Source organism: Hyposmocoma kahamanoa, unplaced genomic scaffold (genome assembly GCF_003589595.1).
Source record: "Hyposmocoma kahamanoa isolate Upper Pololo Valley unplaced genomic scaffold, ASM358959v1 92, whole genome shotgun sequence".
Taxonomy (NCBI): domain Eukaryota; kingdom Metazoa; phylum Arthropoda; class Insecta; order Lepidoptera; family Cosmopterigidae; genus Hyposmocoma; species Hyposmocoma kahamanoa.
Window position 1 is genome coordinate 9893212 of NW_020654748.1, and position 12391 is coordinate 9905602.

Sequence of the window (12391 nt, forward strand, 5' to 3'; positions counted from 1 at the left end):
GCCTGTACAAGGATTAAAGTAAAGTGGCTGCCAACTTAGTAAGAGGTAGGAAGGTACCCTAACATTGATCGGGGTTGCTATGATGTGAGTTAATAATGATATAAGTACAGACCCTAACATTGATCGGGGGTGCTATGAAGTGAGTTAATAATGATATAAGTATAGACCCTAACATTGATCGGGGGTGCTATAATGTAAGGTAACAATGAGAGAAGTATAGACCCTAACATTGATCGGGGGTGCTATGATGTGAGTTAATAATGATATAAGTATAGACCCTAACATTGATCGGGGTTGCTATAATGTAAGGTAACAATGAGAGAAGTATAGACCCTAACATTGATCGGGGGTGCTATGATGTGAGTTAATAATGATATAAGTATAGACCCTAACATTGATCGGAGGTGCTATAATGTAAGGTAACAATGAGATAAGTATAGACCCTAACATTGATTGGGGGTGCTATGGTGTAAGCTAACGATGAGATAAGTATAAACCCTTACATTGATTGGGGATGCTATGATGTAGGCTAAAAATGAGCTAAGTATAGACCCTAACATTGATCGAGGGTGCTATGACGAATATAAATAATGAGTTGAGGATGTACCTTACGATAGAACAAAGGGTCCATCGACCAAGGAAAAACCGTTGTTGAAGGCCAGCGGGTCCCGTGACTCCAGCCAGTAGTAGGTCTTAATAGATAGACTGAAATTTATGTGAGACTACACCAGAAGAGGATTCTGCTGGTTAAGGCTAGTGATTCTCAGGTTATTAGGGACTCTATATGCATGTAGAGTCATAATCGATTTATACTTACAGACGGACGCCACTAGTTGTCATTTAACGCAGATTGTCACTGCACTGTGTGGAGCGAAGCAGATAAAGGGGCAAGAATAATTTGGACCCGAGAATATTTCTAGATTTCAGGTATGACTTTAATACTCTTATCCATTCGGGATTGTATTAAACACACCCTCATAGACATACAAGGTATGATCCCGACAAATGTCACAAAAATTCTGACATTCAATAAAAATGCAATTACTTAACGGATGTTTGTAAAAAAAACAATCACATATAAATAAACGCTCTTATTATGATTTAAATCTAGTATTTTTTTTTTATACGTGACAGGCAAATGACTCCACTCCACCGGATGTTAAGTGGAAAGTGGTATCCAAACGCGAAGGAACCTAGTGCAGCGATGGAACCCTCACTGCACTAGCCACCTCCACCCTGCCTGCCTACAATATGCATAGGATTTCGTCGACAGGAACGGCGGCGGAGAAGAAAGGAAATTTATATAAACAATCCTTTTTACATCTAAATATCTTTATTAATAAAGCGTATAATTCTAAATCTACTTACATATTAAATCACAATCACCAGCACAGTTCTTACATTAGTCATTTACCATTCCATTTAAAATTTCATTTGCGTTCTATAGAGCACAAACATTATTTGTAAATGTAAAACATCAGTTCTGAAAAAATGTCAGTTTTTATGTACCCACCCGCCTGTGCCTCAATTATCATAAACCTTTCGTCCCAAAAACTTGCAGAAAACTGGATTTTTACAAATTCCTGTTGTGTAATTCCCTAGGTAACTGTAAATTGTTAGAAATACTCGATTAAAATATAATAACGAACCTACTCCACTGATTACAATTTTTTTTACCAAATCATACAGTTTTGACGTCTAATAATTTAGAACACCTGTCCTACGATATTGATGGACCGCTGGTATACTATGGTCTGTGATAAAAAAATTTCAATGATGCTAAGGTAACGTGGCTTCTAAGCCACGTGCTCATTGCTTTTTAAAGTCTTTGGCGCTCTTCTCTCTAAGGCGACTTGGTATTCATCAACGGCCTTCATCATTACGTCCAGTTTCACTTTGATATAAGGATTGTGAAGGGCGTCCTCTGTAACCACTACTCGGTACCTCCGCAGAACTGCAGATAATGCTGTTTTCATAGACATTAAGGCGTACTGGTAACCTGAAATTACGTCAAACATCTCAAAACCTAGCCGTTATTGCGTTCAGTAACTTACACCGTGCAAAAACAACTAAATTTTAAAGACGTGTAACAATCGGGAACATTCTTGGCTGCGATCACCTACGCGATTATACATGTTGTTTGTAAAATACTTAAATCATCATATACGACAACTTTAGTTCTATGACTTTTAATCATTCATCAGATTTTACTTTCGTACAAAAATAAATATATCGGAGTATAACCGTACAGGGAGACGTTATGGCAAACTCTCTCGTCACTAATTGTGTCAGGAATTATTTGATAATTGGCCTATACGCTTTTCGTTATCCATTCGTTAACCGGTCAATAATAACGTTGAAATTAGTTAAATTTATTGCTAATGAGTTTGTAAGTGTTTACACCACCCGCGACCTGTCATACTTCTTCTTCCTCGCCGAAAACTGACACTTACAACTCCATAAGGCGTTACCGCTCTAAAATAAGAATAACTATAGTCATCGTTTTAGCGAATAAACTAAGTACTTGTGTAACTAAGTACTCGATATCTCTATAGTCAGTAATCAACTTTTTCAATAACGCGTCGGTAAAAATATTTAAATTGATCGCTCTAAGCCGTGATAACTCTGTGCGGTAACAAAAGAAAGCAATAGCGTAAAGTCTGATGCAAAACACAAGAGCGAGGGTGGGGGCCATCATCGGGAAGAAAACGCTTGCACGTTTGAAGTTACTACCTTACCACCAAATATAGATCTAAAAAGTGTCAGAATATATAGTACAACAAAAAGTTTAAAGTTTATTTCCGGTAAATATTATATAATGGGTATACGAGTATTTTACATCAACCCGCAACCCATTACGACACAACAACGAAAGATATCTACGATATTATACCGCTGCACACTGGCGCAGAAACCGCAGAAACCACAGAAGACCACTGTGGTTGCGCAACCACAAGTGTTTTCTATACATTTATGTTGTTTTTCTTGATTATAGCAATTAGTGTATAACAACCGTAACAAAAACTAGACCAGTGGTTAGTTCAAAGTACGCCACAATTACAGCCACAAGTTCAAGAAAATGCGGTATTAAAAAATTATCTACTTGGTTTACTCTAACAATATATTCTCACCTTACACGTAAATAACGTAAATCACTCAAAGTAGTCAGAGTAATTAAATACACGCAACCGACAAACAACGATTAAAAAAATACATTACATCGTTACTATTGAAACTCGCAACGTCGCCGAAGCGTTAGCATCGTAAAGCAATTGTAGCTACGACGTTCTTGAAAGTAGAAGAATCACGGTTTGCGATTACCTACTACAAGAGAATACTCTAAAAGTTTGTCTTATACATGATTGAACGATAACGTATACAAACTGTTAGAAAGTGTAACCATAGTAAAATAAGAGAAGTATAGTAACTCCTTACAAAGTAACAACGCGGCCTGTAAGAGTGCGCGACCGCTGCGTGCCGTGTAAGGACACACAAATTCGCATATTATTGAAACGCTTGTTGGGACAAGCAATGTCATGCCACGCGCACACGCTGCACACTCCATACAACAGTCGAAAGTTAGTTACCTATTACTACTACATACAACAAAGCGCTATCTGCACACGCGCAAATGTGTGCGTGAAATGGCAGGGTTGCCCATCACTGAGTGGGTACACCGGTCCCACGGGCCACTGTCGTACCACCTTGTGCAGATCCTGACCGGGCACGGCTGCTTCGGTCACTACCTGCACAAGGTGGCGAGGAGGGAGGCGTCCCCGTCGTGTCACGAGTGCGGCGCCGTGGATGACACCGCGCAGCACACCCTCGAGGTGTGTTGCCGGTGGATCGAGCGGCGCCGCACTCTGGTGGCGACAATAGGGAGGGACCTCTCGCTGCCCAGCGTAGTCGCGGCCATGCTGCGGGACGAGAGGTCCTGGGACGCGGACCTCCTTTTGCGTGGAAGTGATGACGCAAAAGGAGGCGGCGGAGCGGGAGCGCGAGGACGCGCCTGACGCACCCCCGCTCCGGCGCAGACGGGCGGGAAGTGTTAAACATTGAACCTCTTTATATGTTTATAATAATCTGTACCTAGCTGGTTTATGATATGTACGAGTATTCGATGTCATGTTTGTTAAAAAAAATAATATATCTCAATGTCACATCTTCCGTGTCTGTTGCTTTTTATTTCCTAACAATGGTTATGGGCCGCTTAAATGCATTCTAAACCCCGAAATAACTAGTAATGAAGTGAAGAAAAGTTATATTATTATATCAATTAAAGTTAAATTGCGTGAAGTAGTAATTTTTTTTTTTCGATATTTAGTAATTAAGAATACGTAGTGCGAAGAGTCAAAAAGAGCACCGAGGGCATGAGAGCTAAATAAAATGAGTTCCGTACGTATTGAATATCTAAATAAAGAAAACTACGAAAGTTGGCGTCTTCAGGTTGAAGCTTTACTCATAAAGAATGATGCATGGGATTACGTAAATGGAAAGAAACCAAAGCCCACAGGCCCCGCTGAAGACTGGGAAGCAGCTGATGCGAAGGCGAAAGCAGATCTGATTTTATCCATAAGCCCTAGTGAGTTAAGGCACGTCAGAGGCTGTCAAACGTCAAGAGAGGTATGGTTGAAACTTAATTCCATTTTTGCATCTAAAGGACCTGCGCGAAAGGCCACTTTATTAAAGCAATTAACTCTACAAAAATTGGATGATGGTGGTGATGTTGCAGAACATCTTAGTAAGTTCTTTGAGGCTAAAGACAAGCTGAATGAGATGGAAGTAGATATTCATAATGACTTGCTTTCGATCATGTTGCTGTACAGTCTGCCTGCAAGTTTTGAGAACTTTCGATGTGCGATCGAATCCAGAGACGAATTACCAGATCCAGAGATACTAAAAATTAAAATACTAGAAGAATGTAATTCTAGACACCAATCAAAGTCGGAAGCACTGCTAGTGAAGAGAAAACCGACAAAACAGAGCACCAAAGTTACTGAGCACGAGCCACAATTTAAATTTAAATGCTTTAAATGTCACCAGTTTGGACATAGAGCTTCGGAATGTCCTAAGGCGAAGAAAAATTGTCATGAAACTGTGAAATGTGTATTTAATAATGATGATGTAGATGTAGTTGATTACGATTTTTTAACATTCAATTGTGTTTCAGACAACTGTAATACTGTTTGTAACGAGAATGGAAATTGGATTATCGACAGCGGGTGTACATCACATTTATGTAACGATTTTACTAAATTTACTGACAAATTGCGACCTACCACTGGTAAATTAAATATGGCTACTAATTCGAGCACAGATGTACAAGGTAAGGGTACGGTAAGATTATTGGCATGTAACAATGACTCTAGCGAAACTGTTATTAATTTGCCAGACACATTACTTGTTCCCGATCTGCGCAGTAACCTAATTTCAGTAGCAAAAATCGCAGATAAAGGTTATGATGTTACGTTTAAAAGTAACATAGCTCTAGTTACTGATAGCGATGGTAAAATAAGGGTGACTGCGGAACGCAGAGGTAATTTATATTACATTAAGGAGCAACATGCACAAACTTCGTTGGTTTCTTTAATGAAGAATACGGAAGTTTGGTCTTGGCATGAACGATTAGGTCATTTGAATGCGCAGGATCTTTTCAAAATTTTGAAAAGTTCTGGTAACAATATAAAGTTATCGGATGTTACCGAATTGTACGACTGTGATATTTGTGCGAAAGGGAAGATGAGTGCGTTATCTTTTTCGAAATCTAGCGGACCGTGCGATGAGAAACTTAAGGTTGTATATTCCGATGTAGTAGGACCTATGCAAAATACGGCGATAGGTGGTGCAAAGTACTTTGTCACATTTATTGACTGTTGTACGCGATGGTGTGAAGTTTTTACTGTTTTTAAGATCTACAAGAGATACGTAGAAAATTTGACAGGCAAGAAGATTAAATATCTCCAGACAGACAACGGGGGAGAGTATTGTAATCGTGAATTTGACGAATTCTTAAAGAAAGAAGGTATACAGAGAAGATTGACAGTTCCTTATACACCTCAGATGAATGGTTCGGCTGAAAGGAAAAATTGGACGCTCGTAGAAATGGCAAGATGCATGCTCCTGTCATCGGGACTATCTTCAGGTTTCTGGGCTGATGCGATTGTTACGGCATGTCATATCAGAAATAGGTGCCCCACCCAGAGCCTAGTAGGTAAAACACCCTTCGAGAAATGGTACGAGAAACCCGTCAAACTGAACTATTTGCAGACATTCGGTAGCAAAGTTCATGTGCTGGACAAACAGCCAGGCAAGGATAAATTTGCGCCTAGAAGTGTTGAGGGAATCTTCGTTGGTTACCCTAGAGAGTCAAAAGGTTACAGAGTTTGGTTGCCACATGAAAGGAAAGTCATCGTAGCAAGAGATGTCAGATTTCATAAATGCAATCCGATTACGAACCAAAATAAAGAAAGTAGTCAGAGAACTGATCCATTTCAGATAGAGATACTGAGATTGGAGACTCAAGTTTTGAAGCCAAGTGCAGTGGATATAGATATCCAACCGATAGAGCACATTGAAAATCCCATTCAAAATGTTGGCGCAGGAGATGTACCTGTTAGCGTACCAATGGAGAGTTGCTCACATCAAGAATGAGGTACAGTCAGAACATCAAGAAGACGTGGAAGCTGTACAGGGAGAAGATAGATTTACTGACTGTTTTGATTTTATTGGAGTAGCAGAAGTAAGCTTAAAGGAAGCCTTAACCAGTGCAGAAAGCTACGGATGGGAACAGGCTATATTATCCGAGATAAAGAGTTTAGTTAAAAATGACACATGGGACATTGTGAAGAAACCGGCAGGACGTGATGTAGTAGGTTGTTGTTATGTATTGACAACGAAGCTGAATGTCGATAAGAGTGAAAAGAAGAAGGCACGATTAGTAGCAAAAGGGTATAGTCAACGTCATGGAATAGACTATCATGATACCTTTGCCCCAGTCGTTCGCTTAGAAACTGTAAGACTCTTGACAGCGCTTTCAGTCGAATTAGACATGAAGATACATCAGCTGGATATAAATACAGCATATTTAAACGACTTTCTGGAAGAAGAAGTTTATATGCAGGTTCCACAACTCTTGAAGCAATGTTTGATGACTCTCATCAAAGAAGAAACATCTTTTGAGATACGGAAGCGAGCTGAGAAGATGATGAAAGATCTGGGAGCTGGCGGAGACGTGTGTAGACTAAAGAGGTCGTTATACGGTTTGAAACAAGCCGGTAGACAATGGAATATAAGGTTGGATGAAAAACTTAAAAGTATGGATTTTAAACAAGCTTTGAATGAACCATGTTTTTATTTTAAAAATAACGAAACTACAAACCTCTTTGTATGCATTTATGTCGATGACATATTGATAGCGTCACAAAATGAAGATTGTATAGAAAATTTAAAAAAAGAACTGGCTGGTGAGTTTGACTTAAAAGATTTTGGAATTGCGAAGTATATGTTGGGAATTGACATTGTCAAGACGGACAACAAAATAAAATTATCGCAACGTAAATATATAGAAGATATATTGAATAAATATAATATGAAAGATTGTAATATAGCGACTACCCCAATGGAAGTCGGTAAGAAGTTCAAGTTCAACGAAACTGAAGAGAAAACTGACAGTGATAGTGATGTGCGCTGGCCATATCGGGAATTAATAGGCTCATTAATGTACCTGGTTACAGGAACGAGACCCGATATTGCCAATGCGGTTGCACAACTTGCGCAGTTCGTAGAGAAGCCGAACGAAGAGTGCTGGATAGCAGCGAAGCGCGTATTGCGATATTTAAAAGGAACTGCTGATTATAATCTGACTTATACAAAAACTGGTAAGTCTGTTACTGGATATACTGATTCTGAATGGGGAGGTTGTGTGATTGATAGACGTTCCTACTCAGGGTATGCGTTTATATTAGGCGGCGCGTGTATTTCCTGGAAATCACAAAAACAGAAAACTGTATCAACTTCATCGTGTGAGGCGGAATATGTAGGTTTAGCATTAGCTATGAAGGAAGCTATGTATTTAAATAGTTTATTTAATAAAATTGGGTTACCACAGTTCGCTGGAGTTACATTACATGTTGATAATCAAGGAGCGATCTGCTTAGCCAATGATCCCGTATTCCATTCTCGGAGCAAACACATAGACATCAAGTTTCATTTTGTTAGAAGTGTTCTAAAAGATAACAAAAGCATTGAGTTGAAGTATTTGTGGACTGACTCTATGCTTGCTGATGTGCTAACTAAAGCTCTATCTAAAGAAAAACATTACCTTTGTACGCGAGATTTAGGTGTTACTTAACGCGACAAATATTCGCGACATTAGTGCAATAGTTTATAATGTTCTTTTCTTTATCCAACATAGCCTTTGTTATCTAGCTTTTATTTGTTACCGTGTATCGTATTAATAGATACAGATTAAGAGGGTGTGTTAAACATTGAACCTCTTTATATGTTTATAATAATCTGTACCTAGCTGGTTTATGATATGTACGAGTATTCGATGTCATGTTTGTTAAAAAAAATAATATATCTCAATGTCACATCTTCCTTGTCTGTTGCTTTTTATTTCCTAACAGGAAGGAGGCGGCGGCAATTTGCCGCTCAACTCCTTCCCCACTGAGGCCAGCGGACAGGGACTAGGGCCCCCTGTTCGCATTGCACGGCCTCAATCGTCTGGGGAGAGGGGCGGAGAAAACCGATCCTCTCCTCCATAGGCGCGGGAGCCCCGGCATAGTGGCCGGGGCGGCCGGGCGGCGTCGTGGTGAAATAGAGATGATCCCACGGCGCCGGCACAAACCCGGCGAGAGGCAAACCGATGGGGTTTAGTGGGTATACCCCTGGGTCCATGTAGACCCAGGAGCAGCGCCAGGAGGACGCCGGGACTCCCACATAACCTCCGAGCCGCCCGGGCTCGGGGGTATCCATAAAGGATTCCCCACCGTTACCAAAAAAAAAAAAAAAAAAAAAAAAAAAAAAAAACAGGGTTGCCCATATCACTCTATGCGGGACCGGTGGTCTCCTTTTACGCAGAGGTTATGTCGCAAAAGGAGGCCCCGGATCGGGTGCGCGAGGACGCGGCAGACGCGCACCCGTTCCGGCGCAGACGTACGGGGAGAAGGCGAAGGCAGTTCGCTGCTCGTCTGATCCCCTAGTGAGACCAGCGGGCTCTGGACAGGGACTCCGGAGCCTGCATTACACGGCCTCACTCGTCTGGGGAGCGGGTCGGAGGACAACCGACTCGCCCCTCCGTTGGCGCGGGAGCCCTGGCGTAAGCTAGGGCGGCCGGGCGGCGTCGTGGTGAATGTTCACTGATCCCACGGCGCCGACTCAACCCTTGGGGGAACCCGGGGGGTTTCAGCGGGGTAGGCCCTCCAGTCTGGAGGGAGAGTCCCCACATAACCCCTGAGTCTCCCTGGGCTCAGGGGTATCCATAAAGATTTCACCCCCGTCAAAAAAAGAAAAAAATAGGGTTACCCATCACTCGCAGCACACCCTAGAGGTGTGCAGCCGGTGGGATGAGCAGCACCGTACCCTGACGGGGACAATATGGCAGGACGCTCGATAAGCGTGGTTGCCGCCATGCTCGGTAGCGAGGAGTCCTGGGAGGCGGTAGCCTCCTTTTGCGGAGAGGTTATGTCGCAAAAGGAGGCTGTGGAGCGGGTGCGCGAGGACGCGGCAGACGCGCACCCACTTCGGCGCAGACGTACGGGGAGAAGGCGAAGGCACTTCGCTGCTCGCCTGATCCCCTAGTGAGGCCAGCGGGTTCTGGACAGGGACTCCGGAGCCTGCATTGCATGGCCTCACTCGTCTTGGGGGCGGGTCGGAGGGCAACTGACCTGCCCCTCCGTTGGCGCGGGAGCCCAACCCGGGGGGGTTTTAGTGGGGTAGGCCCTCCAGTATGGAGGGAGAGTCCCCACATAACCCCTGAGTCTCTCTGGGCTCAGGGGTATCCATAAACATTTCCCCCCGTAAAAAAAACATCGCTATCTCGTGCTTATTACGTTTTGTGGTCAGAGCGGCAACAAAGCGAAAATTCTAACGCGAATTTGTTATCTATGATTCTATTAGTAGAATCATAATAATTATACGTGTTCGTTAGGTATTTATATTGTACGGTTTACAACCGCACATTTTTCTTCCGCTTAACTTGCGCTCTACTGTCCGTGGCCTACTGTCCGTGGCTTACATACATTACATGGGCACATAAGTAGGCAAGTAATTTTAGTGTTAAACGAGCATTCACTTCATCTAGACATCTTGAGTGTTTAACGTACATTCATATGTCTTAACGTAACAACAGCGTAAGAGATACACGTCCTCAACGAGCCTTGTATCTTCTTACTTTATTAATAAACTTTATACTTTTATCATCTATCAATTTAAACAATTAGGCGTCAATACTATAGCGTAGTATTGGCCCCTACATCGTTTTGGTCCTTCGAGCCGGATTGTGAGTGTTGTGTTGGTCCCTGTGGTAACGAATCGGTGTAAAATAAAAAGCGTATATATCACAGTGAACTAGTGCACACTTGCTCTCTATCAACTAGTGAAGCTTACCAACTGACGCCAAGATGGCTTCAAATTCAAATTCAAATTCAAATTCAAATTCAAAATAATCTTTATTTCATAGGTAAGCATTATTACACTTGAAATCGTCACAATGGTTAAACTCTACCGCTCATTCGTAAGGCAGATTCCCCTGAGAAGAATGAGCAAGAAACTCTAGGGGTTGCTCTTTGTAAATAACATTTACAACATTTTTTTATTTGAAACATCAGATTGAGACTACCTCCATGAGCTAAACGGGTTACTACCACGGATTTTTGTCACCCAAGTACGCAGAAGTTGTATAATAACCTTTAGTATAAAGTTTTTGTTTCACTATAGTTTTAAACCTCGTGAAAGGCAAATTTTGTATATCAACCGGAATCTTGTTATAGAAGCGTATACATTGCCCATTAAATGATTGTTTGACTTTGTGAAGACGACTATCAAGAAAAGCTAGTTTATTTTTATTCCTCGTATTAATGTTATGTCTGTCACTATTTTTTCATAAAGAAATTACTATTCCTTTTAACATAAATTATATTTTCATAAATGTATTGTGAGGCTAGTGTAAGAATGTTAATTTCCTTAAACTTATCTCTCAAAGATACTTTGGGGCCCAGATTGTAAATTGCCCTAACTGCAAGTTTCTGCAGGACAAAGATTCTATTGATATCGGCGGCATTACCCCAAAGCAAAATGCCGTATGTCATTAGACTGTGAAAGTAGCTGAAGTAAACCAATCTAGCGGTTTCGACGTCTGAAAGTTTCCTTATTTTTTTAATCGCGTACACTGCAGAGCTGAGCCGTTTTGACAACTTACTTATATGGGGACCCCATTGCAATTTAGCATCTAACGTTATACCTAGAAATACAACTGTATCCACAAGATTCAATTTTTCGTTTCTAACTACAATGTTTGTAACCGTCTCTCTAACATTGGGTAATGTAAATTTCACACAATTTGTTTTTTTCTCATTAAGAAGTAGGTTATTAACAGCAAACCAATCAACTACTTTAGATATAGCATTGTTCACATCGTCATAGGAACATTGGTGCCTTTTGACTTTAAATAATAAGGAAGTATCATCAGCAAACAATACTATCTCATGTTTTATACCCTCCATAAGGCTAGGTAAATCATTAATATAAACTAAAAACAAAAATGGGCCTAGAATTGAACCTTGAGGGACACCCATGATAATTACAGACCCTGACGATCTCGTACCGTTAACATCGACCCTCTGTACCCTACCACGCAAATACGATTTAAGAAGGTCGAGATCACGCCACACCATAATGGCGAAGTTTCCTGACCAGCGTATCATGGTGCACACAATCAAAAGCCTTGGAAAGGTCACAGAATACACCAATAGCATCATGTGAGACTTCCCATGCATCAAATATATGATTAATCAACTCTACACCAGCGTCGGTTGTAGAGCGACCCCGAGTGAAACCAAATTGTTTAGGAGACATTAAATTATTACTATAAAAATGTGCACACATCTGATTTAGAATAATTTTTTCAAATATTTTACTGAGAGTTGGTAGTATTGATATAGGTCTGAAATTGGTGGGGTCAGAAATACTACCAGATTTGAAAAGTGGAATAATTTTACTTTGCTTCATGAGGTCAGGAAAGACACAATCATCAACACATTTATTAAAGACACAGGCTAAGTAAGGCGCAATACAATCAACTATAGAACTAATTACTCTGACTGAAAGACCATCAAGATCAGCAGTATTTTTTATATTAGGGGTTAAAGTATGAAATTGCCGTTTTATTGCA

General features: G+C 41.0%; 1 protein-coding gene across 1 annotated transcript in view; it reads right to left on the reverse strand.

Moving 5' to 3' along the window:
• Nucleotides 1-1375: 1375 nt before the first annotated feature.
• The window catches only part of LOC113236892 (cytochrome P450 4C1-like), a 63238-nt gene continuing 52222 nt past the window's right edge, over nucleotides 1376-12391 (reverse strand). Inside the window, exon 10 of the mRNA XM_026473103.1 lies at nucleotides 1376-1999. Within this exon, the coding sequence (XP_026328888.1) occupies nucleotides 1797-1999 (203 nt within the window). The 3' untranslated portion in view covers nucleotides 1376-1796. The remainder of the gene's footprint in view (nucleotides 2000-12391) is intronic.